The sequence below is a fragment of the Maylandia zebra genome, linkage group LG11 (genome assembly GCF_041146795.1).
Source record: "Maylandia zebra isolate NMK-2024a linkage group LG11, Mzebra_GT3a, whole genome shotgun sequence".
NCBI classification, from domain to species: domain Eukaryota; kingdom Metazoa; phylum Chordata; class Actinopteri; order Cichliformes; family Cichlidae; genus Maylandia; species Maylandia zebra.
In genome coordinates, this window is record NC_135177.1 from 32,209,446 (window position 1) to 32,231,276 (window position 21,831).

Below are 21,831 nucleotides of genomic sequence, written 5' to 3' on the forward strand. Positions count from 1 at the left end.
CAGTGAAACTCAGAGTAAATATCAAATTTGAGCTCTAAGCATATGCAAAAACAAAGGGATTTTTTTCCTGATGTAGATGCACTTATGTTGGGAACCAATTGAATCACAAGATAATCACGTAAATCACAACATATCCTGTATGCACAGTGCTTCTGACAGTCGACAGCAGCACAATTACACTGGCCAAAAGACACAAACAGAAGTTTTACTTGCATTAATGGACACACCCAAAGAAATCCACTTAACATGTAATATAATTACAATGAAACCCATATATGCTAGCCTACCACACATATACTGTATATTAGTATCGACAGATATGCTTTACATGAAATGTAGAAAAAAAAACAATTTTAGTGGTCTTACAAGCACAGCAGGCAACATTAGCTAAAGGCAGGGCGGCATCAAGAAGTGTCTGACCATAAACTAGCGAAACGTTCATAAATAATGACTGTATAATTTTTTATTTATTTTTGTATAATGATGGCTGATATGGCATAAGTATTGGTGTAATATTGATTGGCTCTAAATATAAAGTTACCTCTGTCAACTGCCTGAGGCTAAAGTCTGAAGTTTCAAATGTAATATATACTCACCAGATGCTTTATTAGGTACGATTGCTGTTACAGGGTTGGAACCCCTTTTTCCTTTAGAGTTGCCTTAATGTCTTTGTGGCAAGATTCAACATGCTGCTTAAAAAATTCATGAGAGATTCTTTTGATAGATATTGACATGATAACATCAAACAGTTACTACACTTCCATGATGTGAATCTCCCTTTCCACCACATCTCAAAGGTGCTCTATTGGACTGAGATCTGGAGACTGTGGAGGCCATTTGAGTAGAGTGACCTTACTGTCATGTTCATGATGATCTGAGCCTTGTGACATTATCCTGTTAGAAGCATCCACCAGAGGTCTAGAGGAACACTGCCATAAAAGGATGAACGTCATCAGCAACAACACTCAGATGCTGTGGTGTAAATCGTGTTCATTGGTTCTGAGAAACCCAAAATACCCCACACACCATGACACCATCATAAGGTAGGTTGGATTCATGCTTCCATGTTGTTTATGTCAAATTCTGACCTTACTATCCAAATTGAATAAGAGAAATTGAAATTGAGACGATGTGATAAAATACTGTAAAATGCACCCACAGTTCCTCTTAAAAACTAGCTTAAGATATTCAGTTTATGGAGTAAAGCTAAAAAATCCCACTGTTGTTGGGCTAGGTTTGCTGTGAAACTGACAGAAACACTATATGAAGTTAAAACTATAAATATGACTAAACTAGATCAGTTTTGTCATATTTACATCTTGTCCATTTTTTAAATCAACTTGCACAACCTGTTTTTTATATATTGTTAATCCACCTTCCATAACTGGAAAGCATTTTGAGTCAAGCTTTGTTGTTTTTTGGATGTGTTTGCAACAGCCTACAAAAACGTGTGACTTAACTTGAGGATAAATTTACAGAGAATTCACAGCAATTAGTTATTTACGGTCTCTCTGTTACTGGAGCAGCAAAGCAAACGTAGGTGTTTTTCACTGTGTGACATATATGGATACATCCAAAGTAACACCTGGCCTAAACACACTGTACCACGTTTACAGCATGTGCTCAGTCAAGGCACTTTTACTGAAAGCACTGCATCCCCATATCATCCTCACAGGTGTCACACTCCATCTCTCCTCTCCATCTCCTCCGTGTTCACCTAATGAACTCAGTCTATCTCTTCTCCCCCCGCTGTGGCAGGTGTCCAGCCCAACTGCTGCCTCTCCGAAGACAACGAGGCCTGATAGCAGGGAAACAGGAGTGAGCCGGCTGCATAACAAGGACTTATTATGATGATGAAATGTCCTACAAGGCCCCAAACACCCTCTTAAAGAAATCTCTCCCACTGATAAGGGGAGTCTCAGCCTCACCCCGGAGCTGTGTGGAGGTAGAGGAGAAAGTGTGTGTGTGGTGGTGCGTCCTAACCTGATTGGATCGGCGGCTCAGAGGGGGCGCACGTTACAAAATCAAATGGCCGTCAAGCCGCTGTCATGCATAATTAATTGGACCTTCCACTCCCAACTACACAAAAATCCATGGTCATTCGATTAGGGGTTTTTGGAGGACTCTCTGAAGTGCATCGCTGTCTGAGCTGCTTCCCAGCTCACCACTCTATCAGTGAGGATTGTGTCAGCCTGCACATGTTCAGCCAGGTAAATTTTAAACTTTCAAGCCCCTAATTCATTGTTAGGCTGTTTGTTGTAAGGACCAGCTTTTTACACAGCTCGGCAATCGAAACATTTGCTGATAGTCATTAAAATTTGTAGATGCAGAAAGCCTGCAGGTCTCAGCAGGTAAAGTTGGGGAAAAAGCCATGCTCTGTGCTGAAGGCTCAGTTTGTAGTGCAAGCAGTCAGAAGCAAGCTAACCCTGTATTCAAATCTTCCATTTTCTTTTTACTTTTAGTATATAGTCTTCTGAAGCTGCCTTTGCCTACTGTAGGGGTTTTATTTTATTTATTGCTTGTTTCTGTACAGTTATGTTTCTGGGTCAGAAAAAAGCATGTAGTAAAATGTGACCAGATGGAGCATTCAGGTTCACTGGAAGCAAACAGGAAGCACTGTTAACAGGACAAATGTACTCTGTAAATGTATCATTATGATTAACTTGCTGAATCAGGATTGGACTGCCAAACTGTGAGATTATTGGTGCCGCCATTAATGACCATCAGCATCTGTATGAAAAGAGAGCGTTCTCAAAAGGCAGAGACCACCACTGTGGACCCAGACTGCGAATGCAACAGTATATCAGCTGATCTACTGTCACATCCATCATCACACAGGCTTTGTATTAGAAAGGTTAAAGACCCGCTAATATTTTCATTCTCACATGCACTCCTGTTGGGATAACATTTAGGAAAGTTCAGGCAGCAAAATATGCGTGAAAAAGATTCAAGTGTTTGTACTTGTTTACATTTCCCACTTCAAGCAGAGATAGGGAGCCCAATATATTTTATTTTCAGCACAATCAGTGGAAGCTTTCTACTGACCTTTTAAGTTGGAGAGGTTTGTAATGGCCAGGCATCTTAATTTTCCTCTCTGTCTTGTACTGTCTTTACCTCGTGTTTTAATCTGACCCCCTTTTGCTTTTTGCTGTGAAGAATTTTGCACAACAGTTCAGAAACAGAAATCACACACTGATTAAGTGCCCGAACAAAATTTGTGTAAGATGGGACATAATACATAAGGAAACAGAAGAAAAATCAGAACTGACTTCCTGCAGACATCGAGCTTAGGACGCCATCTTTGAAAGACATCTCAAATCTTAAAATGCATCTGGAGAACAAAGTGATGAGAAGAGCTACAATCAAGGATGCATCCTCTGTGGAAGTGTGGAAAAGAGATGAGATGCACAGCTGTAAAGGCCAGCACAAAACCTGGCCAGAAAAGGCTTTCAGAGACAGAACCTTTATATTCTTATTTTTTTTGTCATTTATTATTGAAATGTTCAGTCAAACTCTCTACCCTTCAACTTTTTTATCTGTATATTCTTTAATATTAAGCTACACTGTAAATTTAATTAAAAATAGATTTAAATATATAAGCACATCTGACATCTGAGGTCATATGATACATTGGTATACTTATATTTTACTGAAATCACTTTAAAATGACGGCCTCAAAGCACAAGGGCGTCTTATTTTGTTGCCTCCTTATGTCTTTTCCTCAACTCCTGCTGCTCTCATATCTCTGATGGATGGAATAAGAGTGAGGAAAGAAGGAAAGGAAGAAAGGAACTGCAAAAGTATAATCTGGGAAACGAGAAGAGGAGGATACAATATCTGCGTGTGAATGCCGCCCCCTGCTGGACATCAGTGGAACTACATCAACTGCGCACTAGAGAAAGTACACCACAGCAGGCAAATTAAACTGCAGCAAGATTTTTTATTCAAAAAAAGCATATATTCAGGAATTAAAGATGCATATACTTACATGTGTAAATAGATATTTAAAATACACAAAGTGGGAAAACAATGTGCTTCAGTAGCTGCAATGTCTATATGCACACTGTGTGCATACATGAAAATGTCTTTGAGGATGTGTTTTCCATGGTTTCCATGAGTATTTCCTTGACTTATTCGAATAATGGTGTAATTAATCAGCATCTCCTCAACATTACTAATCTCACATGGTTAAGGAAACGTTTCCCTATTATTTTAGAGAAATTCCTTACTTTGTTTTTCTTTTTATTTCTGGGTCACATCCATTATTTAAAAAAATAATGAAATAAAATATTCACAAGCATAACCATATCACAGCTCAAAATGGAAGACAACTCCCTTTAGCGTCTCTCGTCATCGCCAAGTCTTAATGAATTCACAAGCGATGAAACAAAAACAAAAACTTTCACTGCTGAAGCTTTTACTCCATTAACACAGCACAGACATGACTTTACCAAAGGTTCCATTACTGCAGCAACACACTGCAACTGCTCTTACACTTCATTCATTGGTTGAGGACAGGAGGCTAGGCGGGCACTTCGGTCAAGGAGTATTTGACCACATGGGATTGTGTGAAGATGCGTTTGGGTTATTTATGGCCAGTAAAGGTTTGGTGGGGGTGGGGGGTGGGGGTCCTGTAGCAGGAAGAGGAAGTATTTTTAGAAGCAAGGGGGTCTACCTAGTTGTCTGGGTGGGGTCGTCCCTCGGGGATCAGTGAGGTGAAGAAGGTGCTGATGAAGGACCACGCGACTGTAATGAAACTCGGCTCGGCAGCAGCAGCCGCCGCCCGGCCCTGATCCTCCGCTCTTCCACCTCCATCCTCGCCACTGTCATCGTCCTCCATTCCTTCGTCCATCAGTCGTTCCTTTGCCACAAACAAACAGAGACAAAAAAGATTAAAGACGTTCTCTTTCAGACATATTCTGGACTGATTGCTTTAAACTCCACCTTAAAATGACAATAAGACCATTTATATTTTGAAAGCGCTTCCTGTGAGTTGGCAGGATATTATGTTGCATAATGCGCTGCAAGTTTATGTTTACTTGACACATCATCATGTACACAAATGAAACACTAAAAACCAAACGCAAACGAGTGAAGCTTAAAGATGAAGTCAGTGTTAAGAAACAGAGAATAAAAGCACTCTGAAATGCCAAGTTCCTTAAACCATTTTCCCTTTGCAAACAACCCTACAGCAGAAACCTTCCTGCTTTCATTTCTGTTTTTATCAGCACATCTCTCTGCTGTACTCTCATGTTAAGACTCAGAAAAGACCTGAAATTATTTGAAAAGATATGAGTGAATAAGAAGTTGCCTATTAAAAACAACTGTCTTTATTTTTTCCAACAAAAAAAATAGGCCTTGTTAGAATAAACAACTCTCTTGAACAATTGGTTTTATATTAGAGATTAAACTGCTACATGCTTAAACAAAAGACATTCATTTGGCCAAACTCCAAGATATTTATAATATCTAGTGACATCTACAGTCTTGTTTTGAGTTGTCACATTATCAGCAATCTGAAATTCTTTTTTTAACAAAGGATTTTTCTGTTTACAGGTAAAGGATCATCCTAGGACTGCTGTTGATCAGCTGTAAAAGCTATAATCTATTCTATAATTTAATACCAAAAATTATGATTTTCACATTGTATGTATCCACTTCAGACATCAAGGTAGCAAAGAAATGCACAGAGATCAGCAGGCCAAGACAAGAAACTCAAAGTACAGTGCAAAGTATTCTGCAGTCTCTGCACATATTTCAAGTGGGGCAAGTGCTGATTTTTGGCACATCATCATTGACTTCCAAAGATGGGAAACAGTCCAGAGTGTACTTGGTGTGATGCAGCCAAACTTCATCAGGTCGTCTGTCAGTCTGAGAAATTTTAATTGATATTTGTCTTTGAAAACAACAAACTAGAAAAGTAAGGCAGAAAAACAGTGACAGACAGTGCCCAGCTCACCATTTCCTGCATGTCCTGGTGTCTCTCTGCTTCCTCCTGTGGAACTCTTCCTCCTCCTCTGAGGTTTTGCTGCTCTGGCCTGAAGGGAAACCAGCCAGCCTGGTGCCTGAACCATAGACACACACTTGACTTTAAAGTTGTTTTTAACAGATATATCTAAAATGACTGAAATGATTGGTGAAAATAAAGTTGCAGTAAAAACACATTCAGTACACTGTCATGAACACAGATGTGAAAATGTCAAAATTAAAAGTACAAATTATACGTTTTTTGTTTTTACAACTTCTGCAGAATTAACTCACAGGTAGACGAGCAACATGGCTCCGACCACCATGACGAAGCGGCTAAAAGAAGAGTAGAAGTAGACGATGCTGAGCAGGACGCCCACGCGAGACAATGTGTAAAGCCAGTCCAGCCAATCGCGGTTCATCTCGTCGTCATTTAGGACGGCTCCGCCCTGAGCGTTCATCTGGATGGGGTTGGGCGGCTGGTTCTCTGGCAAGGCGTTGGGGGCCGCGTTAGGTCCCAGTGGTGGCTGCACAGCATTGGGTTGGGCAGGCTGATGGGGTGAGGGGGTGGGGGAGGAGGGAGGGGAGGTGCTGGGAGGCTGCGAGGCAGCTACTGCTGCTTGACTGAGAAAGAAAATGGAGATAAAAAGAAGGAGAATAGGGAGAGAGAATGGAAACAAAATAGACAAACAAACAAATCAGCACGCGAAGTAATCATAGTAAATAAATGTAGTCTAACAAATATGTCACTGGGCAAACTGTCACTGGCATGATGATAGCAGGACAGTTTTTGCACTTACTATTGCATGTAGTAGTGACGAGCGTACATCTGTTGCCACCACAGCATCTGCATTGGCATGTACATGGGGTGGGGGGGCATGTTGGCAGGTAGGCCCCCATGAAAGGGAACCTGAGCAGCATCGGGCCTGTGGAGGGAGGAAAGCGTCATATTTGTTATTAAAGGCATTAACACAAAGCTGCACAACTGATACACATTCATAAACTGATGTTCCAGCTTCAGGGTCGTCCCATTAGCTTCTCAGAACCACAGACCTGCTTTCAACCTGATGTCAAACAGAATATCTCACTAAACTTTAGTGAGTACTTATGTCATTAGCACCTGGCTGGCAATCTATTGCAAGACCTATTTATACAGTGGTGATTCCTTTGATTTAAATCATATTATTTTATTTTATATTTTAGCACAAATTTATATTTTCTATAATTTAAAGAGGCATAGATTAGTTTGGGGGTAAATGCTCAGATGTGACTCTGTCAGAACTTTTTCCCATTAATATATAATAACAGATAGCAGACATTATAGCTCTTTGCTCTGTAAACCTGTTAACTTGTCTTTTTATTGTTTATTAAACAAACAAAAAACAATTCAAAAAATCAAAAAATAATTATCATCTTTCAGGAACCATCTGAATTTTCTCTCTAGCCCAAAATTGTTTAGATTAGATTAGATTAGATAGAACTTTATTAATCCCTCGGGTGGGTTCCTCTGGGAAATTCGATTTCCAAAAAAGCACAGCACCGACAGAAGTTACAGAGTTACAGAATATTTTTTATATATATATATATATATATATATATATATATATATATATATATATATATATATATATATATATATATATATATATACACATATATACACACACACACACACACACACACACACACACATATAAATACAGAGACAATATAAATAAAATATACGAAGGGGATAAATAGAATAAATAGGAATAAAAAATAAAAATACAAGTGAATTGCACATTTCAAGTATATTGTTGAGGAGTAATGTGAAGTGCATGTGGTAAAATTTAGGCAAAGCTGATTTCTCTGTGTGTGTTCAGACAGCAGTACCTTGTGAATGCTTTGTGCTACCCTGATACACGGCACTTAAAAAGTGCTTGTAAAATTGCCCCTCTCCTGTATAGTGATACCATAAAAACCCACAAACGCTCATTTAGAGCTAAAAAAAAAAAGCCCAGTCTCGTGTCTTGGTGTTGTTTGCTTACCACTGAGGGATACCAGCGGTGCTCTGAGGATATTGGGCGAAGCCGCCGCGGTACCTCAGCCCATCAAAACTCGCTGGATCAGAAGAGGAGGAGGATGAAGAGGCTGACTGACTTTCCTGATTTGGTGTGGTGGCAGGAGATATGGAGCCAGCACTCTCTGAACTCTGTGTGAACATCAATAACAAACCAATAATTAAATCAAGCACACACAGAAAAGATCAAGTTTGCCCTGAGAGAAGATGAGAGGAGCATGGAGGCTGCAGCCTAATCAAACAGCTTTCATAGTTTTTACAGGAAATCACAGAAACACATCCAGTTAAAGTTGATTGCAACTTAATCAGAATAAGTCTCTAACTGTTTTAATTATGACAGGTCAGTTTAATAAAATGTTTTTAAAAACATTTGCTTACCAGAGCTTTTAAAACTGTAAAAATACATTAAAAGCACGAATAAATTGTGTTAGTAAGTGTTGATCTACTCACGCTGGAATCAGAAGCAGTCGTGCTGGAGGGACTCCGAGGCATAGGTGAGCCGGGGGGACTGTGAGAGGTACATACGAGATGCATCATGTGGTATTCATCGTGCTGTGGGTCGACAAGGCCAGGGAGCGATCCAGATGTGTGGGAGGAAGAAAAAGGTGGTGGTGGAGAAGGCACCAGCAGATCACAGAGACAAAGCAAGAAAGAGAGAGAAAGAAAGGATTAGAGTGGAAATGGCCAGAATTCAGACAATGCTCATCGTTTGTTGGTGACACACATCACATCGGCTATTGTTTCCCAGACTGCCCGTTTCACTTCCCCCACAGATGGAAATGTCTACGAGCAACAGCTAAACTACTACTGAGGATGTGAACAACTGACTACACATGCCTCCTGCACGGCCATCAGTCCCTCACACAATTTGTAGCTACTTAAATACCAACAGTTACAAAATTGCTTACACATAATTTCCCTATGGATTAATAAAGTATGTTGTTCTGACTTAATGCGCTACAACTACTCTACTGTAATTGTGTGAGACAGCTCACTCACAAACATCACTAATAAATTAGTTTCAGTGTTTTGTTTTCTAAAGCAAAGTACTTCTAGAAGCAAGGCAGACAGCCAAACACCTCAGAGGATGTATTTGGCAATTATATCAAAGAATCATCTAAACCACCTTTGTTTCAACACATTTAAATTCATGAATCTTTGAGAGCCGTGTTGGCTTCTTAAATTTCCCTGAAGAAGGAAAACAAAGATTAGTTTATCTCAGTTTTCATCTTTTGTTTCACATTTGGTTCAAACAAAGGCTACAAGTGGGACTGCAACGATACTAGAACACATTTCTTTCAATGCTTAAGTAACATTATTTTGAAGATTTAGACTGATATAAAATATAAATAAAACTGTATCAGCTAAATTGTATTAATATTTAAAAATATAAAAGTTTTTTTTCTTCCTTCTTATTTGCAGGCCAGTAAAACTCAGAGGCCACTGATCTGCGTCTGCTATGCTGGACACTGAATTATAATAAACATTAATTATTAACATCTACACTATCAGGACATCTGTTTTCTGCAACAGGAAACATTTCTTTGAATCTGAGGTCAAGCCTGAGCTCTGAGAATGTTGATATGCTCGTTTTTCTTCATTGCTGACACCACATAGTCCTTTAAAGGCTTAAAGACACACACCTGCTCACTCACTAGCACAAAAACAAAACCAAATCTACCTCTTTCTTTTTTGCTTACAGTTTCATAAAAAAGTCTTACAAGAAGACAAAGCAAAGCCTATTTTATTTTATGAACTGGCTCCGTTGCATGTATAACTTCTTTTGCTTGAGATTATTGTACTTGTGATTAGTTATCTTTGAATTTAAGAAAATGTTTTGGTTTTTTAGGAAGATGTTTTATGTACGTTGTAGGTGATTTAATATTTTTATTGTTCATTAATAAGACAAACATATTTCTTACCCGGTTACTCAATGGATTAATAGAATAGTCAAATACTAAAGTAACTGACAGCTGTGGCACTAATTACAAGCCAGTGCGCTCAACAAGAGTAAAGACACATCACGGTTTTGAACTTTGGAACAACTTTTGAAAATTTAAATTCAAACTCTGAACACACACGAGGTCAGACAAGAAAGGTAAGTTATTTCATGAAAGGCAATGCAGTGAACTTTATTTTATGCTTTGTTTTGTTAATGTTTATACTGTAAAACAAGGTGTGCTGTGTGCTAGCTGGCTTGAAATTTAAAGAAATCTATATGATCCCTTATAGGATAAATCCAGATCCAATATTTTCTCACCAAGGAATTCCCAGGAACTTAACATCCCCTCCCAAAAACTCATCGATACGTGGCTCTCACCTTTCTAAGCACATCTCTGAGCTGCAGGTGGTCTTGAAGGAGCATTCCTGAGTACACCAGCCGTTGGTCTTTGGACAGCTGAAACACAAACATCACACAATGAGACAAAGAAGTGACACACACACACACACACACACACACACACACACACACACACACACACACACACACACACACACACACACACACAGTGAGGGTAATTTTTTTTCTTTCTTTCTTTTTTTAAATTATGCTTTTAAATATTCTGAAAATGACAGGCATTCAGATCACTGTCTGACACAATCACACCAGTCTCCTCTATATAGTGTAACCTGATGCAGGATGATAAAACTGCTGGGCTTCTTCTTGAGACACCAAGCAGAGCTTGAACTGAGCGTCTGAGCAAACACAGCCCTCACAGTAAACTTAAACCCAAACATCCACAAACATGTTTTTATGGAAACACTGCCAGCTACTACTCTGTCACAACCAGCTCCCTTTAACCTTCATAGCTAACTCGGTGCAGCAACATCAACATGTTTTTGTTTCCAGTTGAGAAAAGCCTTTTGGTAGCTGATAGCAAAGTATGAGACATCAAACCTGTCATGTTTGTAAAGTGATTAGGTGCCTTGGGGTTAAATGAGAGTACTGGGCTGGATTAGATTTCAAAGCCTACTGAAAGCCTGTGATGTGTACAATCAAATATTCAGTTCTTCACAAGACTTTCGCTTCTCCTTATCCGTTTTATGAGAGCAACTTGACCGAGAAGGAATACAGACAATTCATTTTCACTGAAGAATCAAAGCAAAGTTGTCTTTGAATCACTGTGTTTCCACTTTTTCAGGAACATCACATCAGTGGTCAAATGATAATGTCTGCATGGGAGTAGTATTACATACTGGTGCATTAGGATCATCTGTAATACTAGAGAAGTACTCCAGTCTTAAAGTGGGGCACACCTCTGGGTGAAACACGAGTCTACAAATATAACCCCATTTTAGCACAGTGCTTGCTGCTGTGCTCTTTACCCTGCTGAAATATGAAGACCTCCAAGAAAACTTCATCCTGTCTTTAATTTTAAATCCATGTATTCTTTTAATAAACTGACCCCCCCACACACACACACACAAAAACTCGCCCCACAGAAAATCTGATTATTCTGTATCAAACATAATATGAGGTTGGGCTCAGCAATCACTTGGATTCAATGAAGATGTTGTCTGTCAACAATTAATGAATTAAATAAAATAATCTCAAAAACAAATACTTTGCTCTTTGTACTAATTTTTTCTATACATCTCTTATTTTTGTTGTATTTATATATCAAGCACATCCGTTTCCTTTACAAAGCGCATTTTTGTTTGTTCCTAAAAGTGAAACTTAATGGTGCTGTAGTTCAGCTTTGAACAACAGAACAGAAACAATCTTTGGTCACTAAGCTCTATCTAGAGGAAGTTAAAGTTGGACCAAGATTTGAACCACTGGACCTGTGGAAAGACTCTATTATGCATTTTGCAAGCTGCTAGGGACCAGCAGCCCAGGCCTTTCTTCCTATTGGACAACATGGTGTACATCATCTCATTTACATCTATTTTTTTTAAACTTATATCTGTAAACTGATGATAAATGCCTTTAATAAATGTCAAGCAGCCTACTGAAAAAATGAATTACTGTTTCAAATTATATATAATATGATTATTAATCAAAATAATCATGATTCTGGTTTCTTTCAGACGGACAAAACGCTACTCACCGGCTTGCTGGGGTACACACTGGAGATGTGACTTTTCAGCTTCTCCACAGTCCAGTTAAGGAAACAGTTAATGGTCTGGTCTTCATACTTCTGGTTGGGGGCCTTAATGACCAAGGTCACAGGACTATCAACTGCCCCAGAGTCCATGGCTCATATTACTAGAAAGTGGGCTCTGAGGAACCTTCACTGACACAACTCAGGACTGTCCTGAGGAGTAAGCTACCTCAAATTCTCTCCATTCTGGTACTTGTATAACACCAAAAACAGTCAATGCTGCAGGTAAGGGGCTGGTGGGTCCCCTTTTACAATATCTGCTTCATCTCTAGATCTTTTATGAGTTGGAATTCTTCTGGTAGCAGGTTGTTGGATTTCTGTTTTTAAAAAAGAGAGAGTAGCATATATAGATTACACATTATCCTAAAACATTTTGTTTTGATTTATACAAAGTATTTTTCTAATATCTATAATTTTATTTTTTGAAATTTAAATTTTAAGCACACATGCAACATGGAAATCTGTGTGGTCATCCTTCAGGTAAACTTCAAAGAAGTATTAAAGGGATAACTACTGCAGCTGTCCCTGTCCATGTCTGTGACAGAGTTAAATCCCTCCCCAAGTGTGCCAAAAAAAACTCTTAAAATATAGGATAAATAAACTAACTTACAAGCTATAAATGATTAATAAAGATAAACTCCAGCTTAACCATTCAGGGTTACGAGGCTGGAGCTGGTGTAGACCCTTGGCAGGTCACCAGTCTATAATTGTTCATCTGTCCTACCTGTCTGACACTCTGCCCCAAACTTCCTGCAACTGAGGAAACTGATCAACAAAAAGCTCACTTTTGCATACTGTAATAAGCAATGCACCAGCTCACTGCAACAACAATTCACAGCTGGCTCACAATGAAAAGCAATGTATCTACAAAATGTAGCACACGCAAGCGAAAATAACCGCAGGTGAGGCGGAGGGGTCGGGAGTTTCGGTTAAACTTCCTGATACCTGCCATGTTGGCTCATCTTTACAGTAAACAATTAAAGCAACTTTAACTATAAATCACACCGAGTCGGGTTAAACCTGACGGTTTAGAGTTAGGTGAGCTATTAACGCTGCTTATCTGTACAATCCTCAGGCGAACACACTAACACACATAGCAAACTAGCCTCACTGGGCCGGTCACTCCGATCAACTCGGCTTTTATTTTGACCCTTGGTTATGAAGCCAGGGTAACGCCGTTAGCTTCTTGGCTAATGCTAGCGTCGCTGTGGTTTGGTAATAATTCGGTGGGACTAGCTAGCCTCTCCCAAGGTGACAGCACATTTAAAGGTCTAACGATAATAAATGAGAACACGTTGCATCAGAGGGCTTTCTGTTTGTACCTGTTTACTCCCCAGTCAGTCAGTCAGCGTCGACTCCCCGTCCCAGCTCGGCTCGCCTCCCTTGTTGTTGTAATGTCGGGTGTGAGAGCGGAAACACGTCATTCTCTTTGCAACAGCTGATCAAAAAAACAAAGAAAAAACAAAACAAAACCTTGCACCGCAGTAATAAATACGCATTAAAGTTAGTATAGTTTCGTGTTTTTGATTTCACTTTGAAATTTAGAATTGAAAATCTACAGTTCTGGTTTAGTATAGTGGTTTCAATCTATTAGTTTATAGTCTTGTGATATAAAGGTGTTTTAGAAGTTGACCATATACATTGTAATTTCAAAGCAGACAACAGTAACACGCAGACTATAAGAACCAATATTTCGTTCCTGGTCATTTTATTAGGTATGCCTTTTCAGTAAGTCATTAATGCAAGTATATAGTATAGTAGTATAGTAGTATAGTATATAATGACAATGATTCAATACATTTAGGCATATAGACGTGGTCAAGACGAACTCAAGTTTAAACCTAACGTCAAAATGGACAAGCAAGTTGATTTAACTGACTTTGATGATTGCATGGTTGTTGGTGCTGATCTGGATTTTCTACACAACCAAAAAAAGAGAAAACAGCCATTCAGCAGCAGTTCCCTGGGCCAATTTTAAAAAAGCCCCGTTGATGCCAGACCGCACCAGATGCCACTCTTGTCAACTTAGAACTGGACACTGAGGATAAAATCTGCACCAATCACCAAAACTGGACATGTGGAGACTGGACATATATTGTTTGGTCTGATGAGTGTCAGGAAAAATACTACATAATCATCCAGCAAAGAATGACTCACGCAGGGTTGGAGCTTTATTTTTTTTTCTTCAGCAATGTCATTTAATTCCCCAAACATAAATATGAATAATGACTTCATGCCCCCAGTCAGCAGGTTTTGGCTTTATATATAGCCATGTTATTTCAAAGTGGAGTGCAATAAACTCTAAAAAGAGCCTAGTTTAAATTATTTATAGCTATAGAAAATGTAGATGGCAGCATATTTGCGTGTGCATACAATTCACAACACTGGTGCTGCACTTCGCTGATGATATGATGCAATATCGTAATTTATTCACCACATTTGGTACTCAGTCTGGTAAATTTTAAGCAAATTTAGGTCCTCTGTGACATGATGTTCTTACACAGTATAGTTTTGTATTGCTTTACCATTTGGTTACTAAAAGTGGAAAAACATGTAATACAATTAAGAAAACTATTTTTGAGACTTACATTTCATTATTCATCATTGACATTTTAGATACATTTTTTTTAAAAAGTCTATTTGTTTTATTTGTAAGATTTTCAATCTTTCCACGCCTACTTCAAATGAACCTCTTAAACAAAGGACTGATCGTTGGAATGGCACTCCACCACCAGAGGGCAGTGTAAGTTGCCTAACAGGCAAACTACATTTGGAGAAAATGTTATGCTTTTGTCCAACCACACAGCCAGACTTTAAGTCTCAGCGCTAAAGTATTTAGCACCTCCTCAAGTGCCGCAAAATTATTGAGTTTTTCCTTTCTCAAAATATTCGCACAGATTGTAGAAGTTATTATTTTAGGATTGTTTATACCCCACATTCTACAATAATAATGCTATTAGTCGCCTTTATTTTTTATCGGTGTTTCATAAATATTGCACATGCGGAATAATTTCCACTGAATACATCTTTGCATGTACTAGAATAAAATCCAGAAATGTTTTCAGCCATATTTCTTGCTTTTTGTAATGTGCGATATTGATTTTAAAGTGCTGATATTAATTCACATCTGGGCAGCGAATTTGCAGTAGGCCATATGGAAAAGTAAAACTGCCTTAGCAGTTTAACAACTCTTATTTTCCCACAAATGACGTGATAAGCATGCTTCATTAAATGACAAAGGAATGAATATGGGTGTGTACAGATTTCCCAGGTGCTTTGTGTGTTTATCCCAGGAAGACTTGCTGCATGGAAACTACTGATTACTGTTTCAGCTTGCGCAGAACCTCCTTTGTCAGCTGTTTACTGTATCGGTTGATCTTCCAGTGTCCCGGCCTCCATCCCAGCAGAAAACGATGAAAGTCTGTCCAAGCAAATGCAAACATTTCCCTCCACTCTTTCTCAAGGGCATGAAACTCTACGTCTTTTTTTAACGATAGCTTTAGTTCTGAAAAATAGTAGTCCAGTAGTCCTGGTACCCTCTTTTCACACTCCCTCTCCTCCATACAGCTTCCTAGAAAATATACAACATCTTTCATCCCGCAGCCCCCACCCACATACTGAAAGTCCACAGCTGCCACATCCTTCCCACTCTGGGAAAAACAGAAATTAGCTAATTTGGCATCTCCATGAACGATGGTCTTGAAGCGGCACTCACTGAGTATCCTGTCAATGTCGCCTGCTGCTGCTTTGAGCTCAGCATCATCCATGGCTTCCAACTCGTCTGGCCGGGTTTCCAGATGCCAGTAGGTACCGACAGGCCACAGACCCTCTGGTGCCACACCCAAGAAGAGAGCGTGAAAGTGAGCAAGCCAGCTCAGGCAAGCCTTTATCTCCCTGTCTGTAACGCTCGTCCTAAAAAGAATAAAATATATTTTTTAACCACCATAAATTATGTTTGTTTCACTATTTGGCATGTCTTTATCATGGCTTTAAGGATATACCTATCCAGGCTAATAAAGGCTCTGATCTGAACTACTCCCTTTCAGAACTACTTTGAAAGTGCTCAGACACATCAAACGACCCCCAGAAGAGCTTCTGCCTATTTCAGCAGTTAATTTGGAAATGAGGCACCTGAAACTGAACAGTGTTTAAGTTACATTAAACAGAAATAAAATTAAAAATAACTAAACATCAAAAAAAGCGCCTTCAGACCTAAAATTACAAATGAATATTACAATAAGATGCCCTTAGAAAGTTAAATTATCTCTTCCCTCACCTAAAACACAATTTATGAACATTTTTGATGTCTACAAGAGAATCCAGTGTTTACTGCATTAATGCCAAGCCATAGTTTATATGCAGGCCTCCTGTTTTACTGCATGCTCTCACAGCAGTGGCAGAAAAATGGAAAAACATAATGCAAGTACAAAACACTTCATTACAGTTCTTAAGTAGAATTTTTAGGTATCTGTACTTGTTACGGCCCTAGCAGGGCCTCTCTCTCTCTCTCTCCTGAGGGTGCCTGTGTGGGCGTGTCCCACTACCTCCTGCCTGAGGTGCCACCTTTCCCTCCTGTACAGCTGACTCCCATCAGCAATTAAGGGTATTTAAGCCCAGAGCAGGGTGAGCTCTGGGCCAGAGTGCCAGTAGAGTGGTTTCCAGCTAGTGAGCTGAGTGTCTTGTGGTGTTTCCAGCTAGTGAGCTGCACTTTCCTTTTGACTTTTTGCTTTATTTGACCAACGCCTGAGTTTTGTTTGTGTTTTGTTGGTGTTTTATGGTGATAACGGCTTGTCCGTCTCTTTTAGTTGAACTACTTCAATAAAACTGTTTTATTTAACTGTTTCGCCTCCTTGACTCCTTTTTCTGACCCGGTCACTTTTGTTACTTCCCCCTCACCGCCTAGACCCCCCCCCCCCCAGGGGAACGTAACAGTACTACACTTGAGTATTTATTTTTCTAATGAAGTTTAACCTTTACTCTCTACATTTCAGCACAACAGTATGTCCTTTTTTGCTCCTTACACTTTCAAAACAGGTTCATTACTTTAGGTTTGTAGGGACTTATTATTTCCTGTCACTGTTTTCCTTCGCAACAATAACCGATTGTGGAAAGAAACAGTAACACATAAAATACAATCCTATTGGTGTAGCCATCACCAGTGCTCACAGGAGGAGATAAAAAAAAAAAAGGGCAAACAAATATGTAGATATAATCTGGCCCAATAATCAGGGGTTAAAGTTTGCATAAAAATACTAGACAGTATAGTGCAGATTGGGAAGGTTAGTTTGTCTGGTTAGTTTGCAGTACTGTTTAGTCTACAGTAATGTACTGGATTGGTGCAGGGTAGCTGTGGTTTTCATGGTCAGAATCAGACTTCAGTGCCAATTTAAGCTGATGATTCACTCACCAAATTCCACGTTTATACTAGCTTTATGCTGTCTATGGGTGGGAAATCAGCCATGACTGCTTAGGTATACAAACCATATACTTTATAAACATACACAAATATACACAAGTCACGGAGGAGGGGTGGGGGTTAGTATATCTGAATAACATGAACACTTCATAGACTTTTATGGATTTTATGCAACATGCTTTTTGAAGCTTTTTTCAGAGTTTCTAAGCTTATACCTCCTCTGATCGTAACCGGCCACGTCCAGATCCTCCAGCACGATCAGCATCTCATCGCCATAGGAACAGGCAGCTAGGCAGGCAGGGATGCGACAGCTCTGATTGGTGGAATAGTTTTGGTACCAATGTGTCTCCACATGGTAGGATTTCACTTTACGTGTGTGGGATCGATCTGTGTTCCAACCCCCGGGGTGCTCGGCTTCCTCTGGAAACTTAACGTGTTTTACAACCACGGAGGGCCGGTTACAGCCCTCCAGGTGCAGCCGGACTATCTCCCCATAACCACTCCACAGGGTCTGGATCTTAGCACCGACTCGCAGAGATGAAGCATCACATGCCTGCAGGATGAGGTCCTGGTACTCCTGTTTCATTTCCACAGCTACGGCTGAATGAAAGAGGAGAGTTAGCAACATTTAAAAAGCGTCCTTGTATGCGCTGCTGGAGGTCTCTGTTGAAGTGTCGCACTCACCTGATTCTTAAAAGTTTTTGCAGCAGAACACCAAAGGTTTCGTTTCACCCACACGATTCACTGAATACTGAATAAGTATAATATCGATTTTCTCGCAAATGTGTCAGGACACCGACACGGTTTAAATTATCCTACGGTTCAGGAAGTATTCGGCATTTAAGGAAACCCGCGCGAAAAGTGTGCAACGCTGCCACCTACTGGACTGGAGTGCACACAAAGAATCCAATAAAAAAATGTCATCGCTCATGGACAATGAAATTGGATGCAATCTTAGCAACCCAGAGAAGCCATTATACGTCTGTGATTGCATAAAGTAGTTCTTATTATAGGTTTGTGAGCAGTCCAGATTTCAAGCACTCTAATGTAACATCAAATATTATTTTTTTGATTATATAAACAAAATAAATAAACTTTATAACAGCATAATGTCATCTCTTTTCTCTCAGCAATGTGTGAGTGTATTCTTAATGAAATTTAATAAAGAGTAAGATTAGCAATACAATAATCAATACAATTTAATTTAAATAATATTAAATGGTTGCTATGGTAAAAAAACGTATTGAAAACATTAGTAACTGTCTAAGTAAATATATTTCTAAAGGTCTTTTTGACATGAAATTCTCACCAGATGTCAGTAACAACTGATCCACACATGCAAAGAAATCAAACCACAGATGTCTATAAATTAAATTATGTGTAATAATGTGAAATGACACATGGAAAAAGTTTTGAAGACGCTGAAATTTTTCAACAACTGTGAAATTTATTTAATATTTTGTACAGAAGCCATTGTTGATGATCACAGCTTTAAGATGCCTCCTGTTTGACAAAACTAGTCGCATGCCTTGCCCAGTCGTGGTTTTGGCACATCCTTCCACACAAACAGTCTTTAAATCCTGAAGGTTCAGTGGGCCCCTTACAAGAACTCTTAGCTTTAGTTCTTTCCATAGATTTTTAATTGGATTCAGGCAAGGTGATTGTCTGGGCCATGCTAGCAGCTTGATTTTTTTTTCTCTGAACACAACTGAGACTTTCCTTGTCTGTGTGTCCGGAATCATTGTCGATTACCCTCATTTTATCTCCATAATCTTTAAATGGCGGCAGATTTTTTTTAAATGTTTTTTTATTTTTTTAAAGTCAAGAATGTCTCACTACTACTACCTCCAAACTTCAATAGTGTTTCTGGGGTCATATACAGTGCCTCTTGACCACCAAACATGGTGTATATTATGGGACCCAAAGAGTTCAGTTTTGGTCTCATCTGATCAGGCTATATTTCACAGGCTTTTCTAAATGTTGTCCAGGAACCTTTAAATATGCTTCAACATGCTGTTTTTCAGCAATGGAGTCTTGTGTGGTGATTATACAGAAGGGCCATGGTGGTTGAGAGCAGAAATTCTTCTGTAACCAATGTGATCAGTATTTTTGCAGCAATATTGTTGCACAGGTCTTGTGAGAACTCATTGATTTTACCCATAATAAGATGTCTCTCGTGTGACACCTTGGTAATGAGACACCTTTTTATAGGTCATCAGCTGGGACTGAACCAGCTGATTTCAGATTTCAGCTGGTGTCATGACTTTCCCTGCCTTTTTGCACCTCCCTTTCGCCACGTGTTCAATACTTTTTATCCCCTGGGTTATTTCTCATTATTACACATAACACAATGTATGGACATCTATTGTGTGATTTTTTTTCCCTTTGTGCATTGCATAGATTGTTACCAACATCTGGTGAGGATTTCATGTCAAAAGCACATTTAGAAATACATTTATTTAAATTTAACTTAGAAATTTATGACATGTTCAATAAATACCATACCATACCACCTTTATTTATAAAGCACTTTAACATAAAACCAGAGTTCACAAAGTGCTGTACATGCTAATAGCATAAGTAAAGAAAATTAAAATGAGATAAGATAAAATAAATAACTAAAAAAACTAAAATAAAATATTTTACCCGCTGCAAATACAAATCCCACCCACTTTGAATTGATAAAATAGAGTACAAAATAAGAAGAAAAGATGCATAAAAAAGAGCAGAAATGTTTTCAGGATCAATGGCTGGGCATCTGGATTGTTTCAGTAGGCCAGAGCAAAATAACTGTTCTTCCTAAACAGGGCAAGTACCTTAAAAAGTGACCTAGTTTTGAGACAGCTTGAGTAATTTTGAGACTGGTAAACATTTTCCAAACATTTTGGCCTGTAATGTTTCAAAGTCATTTAGATTCATAATTTATTACCCATTTTACTGTATGTAAATGCTCTGTGGTTCTAGATAATGGCCAAAAAGCATGCATGCTGAGATCTGTGCAGGGGGAATTATTTGTCTAGATATTTTCATCACAAACTGGAGATGTTGTTGCTTTGCAGCCAGTTTTTAACAGCAGGAACTATTTTAGAGAGGATCAAAAAGACCTGCAACCAAAGAAGAATTTTGTCTTTAGCTTATGTCCACACAGTCAAAGATGCATCACAGCTTCATTTTTGGCTTTGTCGGCTTCATTTTATGAGAAAGAAAACAAATATGCTCAAATTCTAAGTTTTCAAAATTTATAATCAAACAGTTAGAATTTCAAATCAGTTTTACATGGCATCATTGAGACAAAGGCTCCCACACCGAGGCAGTAAACACTTTTATTGTGTGTGGTAAAAACAGAATGTTAACATGATTGGTCAGAAGTTGGAGGAAATTTTTAGGTCCGACATCCGGCTCACGTTTCATCTCCTGCACCTTTTGGACATCTCCCTAATAAAGAGATGACACTTCTCACATCACCATGGCAACCATCCAATGTTGCTTTCTGGCCTGTAGAGTTAGAGAAAGGGGAGGAATTGGGGAGAGAGAAAACTTTCAAACACCAGAATTTATAGACATGTTTTGGTCTAGTAGAGTCAGCCTTTAAGTTTTGTACCTTGTGGTGCCAACACTAGTCCAGGGCTCCAGGCAGACTATCCCCATCAAATTCCTCAGTGAAGGGGCTTTGCCCTGTTCGTATCTGTTAGTGTTTGAGTGTAACAGTCTAAATCTAAAACTATTCTACAATACACATCCAAATGCAAATGTTGAGGTTATTGTGTAATATCGAATAATGGGGGTACATAAGTATGAGTATATGAGCCTTAAAGATAAAAAAAAAAAATTGTAACAGCTTCACAAACTAAACAATTCTTATTTTTAGAATACAATAATCCTTTCAGTCGGTTAGTATTCTGAAAGCAACTAAAATTCTAAAGGTCTCTTTGTAAATAAGGAATTTCTTTTGGTTAAAATGAACACAAAAAGGTTCCTGCAGAGGCAGAGAACAGTTATAACAGTATTAAGACTGAGGGTATGGAAATTGACTATGATGTGTGAAAATGAGCATTGGTTAAGTGGATATACTAACCAATTATCCTAACTATATACGTGAAGACCACACCTGCTGACATCATGAGGTCACCGGACTACGACAGGGTGAACACAGAGAATCTAACCCAGAGAAATAACAACACACATTCTCATTTTCCAGCTGTAGATAATTGAGAATCACAAATTAACCAAACATAAATGTCTTTGAGAGGAAATCCACAGAAGCACAGTCTGTGGCCTTTCTA

The 21,831-nt window shown here is 38.9% G+C and overlaps 2 protein-coding genes across 2 annotated transcripts; both read right to left on the reverse strand.

Moving 5' to 3' along the window:
• Nucleotides 1–3,920: 3,920 nt before the first annotated feature.
• Nucleotides 3,921–13,570, reverse strand: herpud2 (HERPUD family member 2). The gene is made up of 9 exons (XM_014409460.3): nt 13,455–13,570; nt 12,079–12,449; nt 10,347–10,424; nt 8,477–8,578; nt 7,995–8,158; nt 6,768–6,893; nt 6,262–6,591; nt 5,960–6,065; nt 3,921–4,861 (listed from the first exon to the last, which is right to left on the reverse strand). Exons 2-9 carry the CDS (start codon nt 12,223–12,225, stop codon nt 4,676–4,678), a joined length of 1,239 nt encoding a protein of 412 aa, XP_014264946.2. The 5' UTR covers nt 12,226–12,449; nt 13,455–13,570; the 3' UTR covers nt 3,921–4,675.
• Nucleotides 13,571–14,290: 720 nt separating this feature from the next.
• pkdc (protein kinase-like domain containing) lies at nt 14,291–18,387 on the reverse strand. Its single transcript, XM_004560177.3, has 3 exons — nt 18,233–18,387; nt 17,764–18,148; nt 14,291–16,044 (listed from the first exon to the last, which is right to left on the reverse strand). The coding sequence occupies exons 2-3, from the start codon at nt 18,132–18,134 to the stop codon at nt 15,453–15,455; spliced, it is 963 nt and encodes a 320-aa protein (XP_004560234.2). The 5' UTR covers nt 18,135–18,148; nt 18,233–18,387; the 3' UTR covers nt 14,291–15,452.
• Between the last annotated feature and the right edge of the window lie 3,444 nt (nt 18,388–21,831).

Bases quoted from the DNA above. Each gene is read 5' to 3' on its own strand.
- pkdc (XM_004560177.3), bottom strand. From the start codon at position 18,134: ATGAAACAGGAGTACCAGGACCTCATCCTGCAGGCATGTGATGCTTCA. The intron at 16,045-17,763 runs GTATAAGCTTAG...TATTCTTTTTAG, and splicing joins GCCGGTTACGATCAGAGGAG to GACGAGCGTTACAGACAGGG.
- herpud2 (XM_014409460.3), bottom strand. From the start codon at position 12,225: ATGGACTCTGGGGCAGTTGATAGTCCTGTGACCTTGGTCATTAAGGCC. The intron at 8,159-8,476 runs GTGAGTAGATCA...ATGTTCACACAG, and splicing joins CGACTGCTTCTGATTCCAGC to AGTTCAGAGAGTGCTGGCTC. The intron at 6,066-6,261 runs GTGAGTTAATTC...TCTATGGTTCAG, and splicing joins GCCATGTTGCTCGTCTACCT to GCACCAGGCTGGCTGGTTTC.